General features: G+C 59.2%; 1 protein-coding gene across 1 annotated transcript in view; it reads right to left on the bottom strand.

The window, feature by feature from the left end:
* Positions 1 to 878, bottom strand: part of AAMP (angio-associated, migratory cell protein) — a gene marked incomplete at its 5' end in the record, with an annotated part of 3,056 nt that overhangs the window by 659 nt on the left and 1,519 nt on the right. The window contains 2 exon segments of the mRNA XM_009865085.1: positions 104 to 194; positions 683 to 851. Of these exon segments, the coding sequence (XP_009863387.1) occupies positions 104 to 194; positions 683 to 851 (260 nt within the window).

Raw genomic sequence — 878 nt, 5'->3', positions numbered from 1 at the left:
TGGCAACTGGCCCTGGGAAAGCCCCGGGGCTCCAAGGAGGGGGTTCAGAGAGGCCCAAAGACACCCCCTCTCCCAGACCTAGGGAGAGGCAGTAGAACGGTACCTCATGTTGGCACTTATGCCGCAGGCTTTGTGTGGAGAGGTCGTAGATAGCCAGCGTGCCATCCAGGTAGCCCACGGCAGCGAGTGGCATCCTGCAGAGAGGGGAACAGGTGTGACGTTGGCCTAGGGCAAGCAGAGATGGGAGTTTGTGAAGGATCAAGGTTGAAGGCAAAGCCTAGGCTGAGGGGGGCAGCATGCTGAGATGACGAGGGACAACCTAACAGGTCAGAGCCATGAAATCCAACAAGACTGCAAGAGTCAGAAACCAGCCCAGGGTTCACAGGGCACCAAGACAAGGGCCTGGTAGGAAGGGTCCCCAGCAGCTGTGTCTGGAGGGTATCCCAGCCAAACTGCGGTCCAGCAGGCTAGCCCAGAAACCCAGCAGGCTGGGGGAAGCAGTGAGAAGCTGCTGTCCCTTGTTCTCTTGTGTCACACCCAAGTGACCTGGGATCTCCACAGCCAGCTGGGGAGGATGGAGGTGAGAGAAACGCAGCAGAACACGCACAAAGAATGGAAACGGATCCGTTTGCCACAACCCCTGTAAGATGTAGCACTGAAGAGGGGCTCTCCCCACACTCACACGTTACAGAAGCCCAGCGACTCCACCGAATTGGACTCTGCCTCCTCGCCCTCGCCGGCAGGGGCCTTGGGGGCCGTGCTCTCCATCTTGAACACGCACACCACCTGGGTGGAGGGAGGCTGACTAGTTGCCGAGAGGAAGGGAAGAGGAACCCCCAGTCGCACCGAGGTCCCCTTTCTTACCCACTGGACACCAA

The sequence above is a fragment of the Apaloderma vittatum genome, unplaced genomic scaffold, assembly GCF_000703405.1.
Source record: "Apaloderma vittatum isolate BGI_N311 unplaced genomic scaffold, ASM70340v1 scaffold25842, whole genome shotgun sequence".
NCBI lineage: Eukaryota > Metazoa > Chordata > Aves > Trogoniformes > Trogonidae > Apaloderma > Apaloderma vittatum.
Note: the sequence above shows the minus strand (reverse complement) of the source record. Positions and strands in the feature narration are given on the sequence as shown.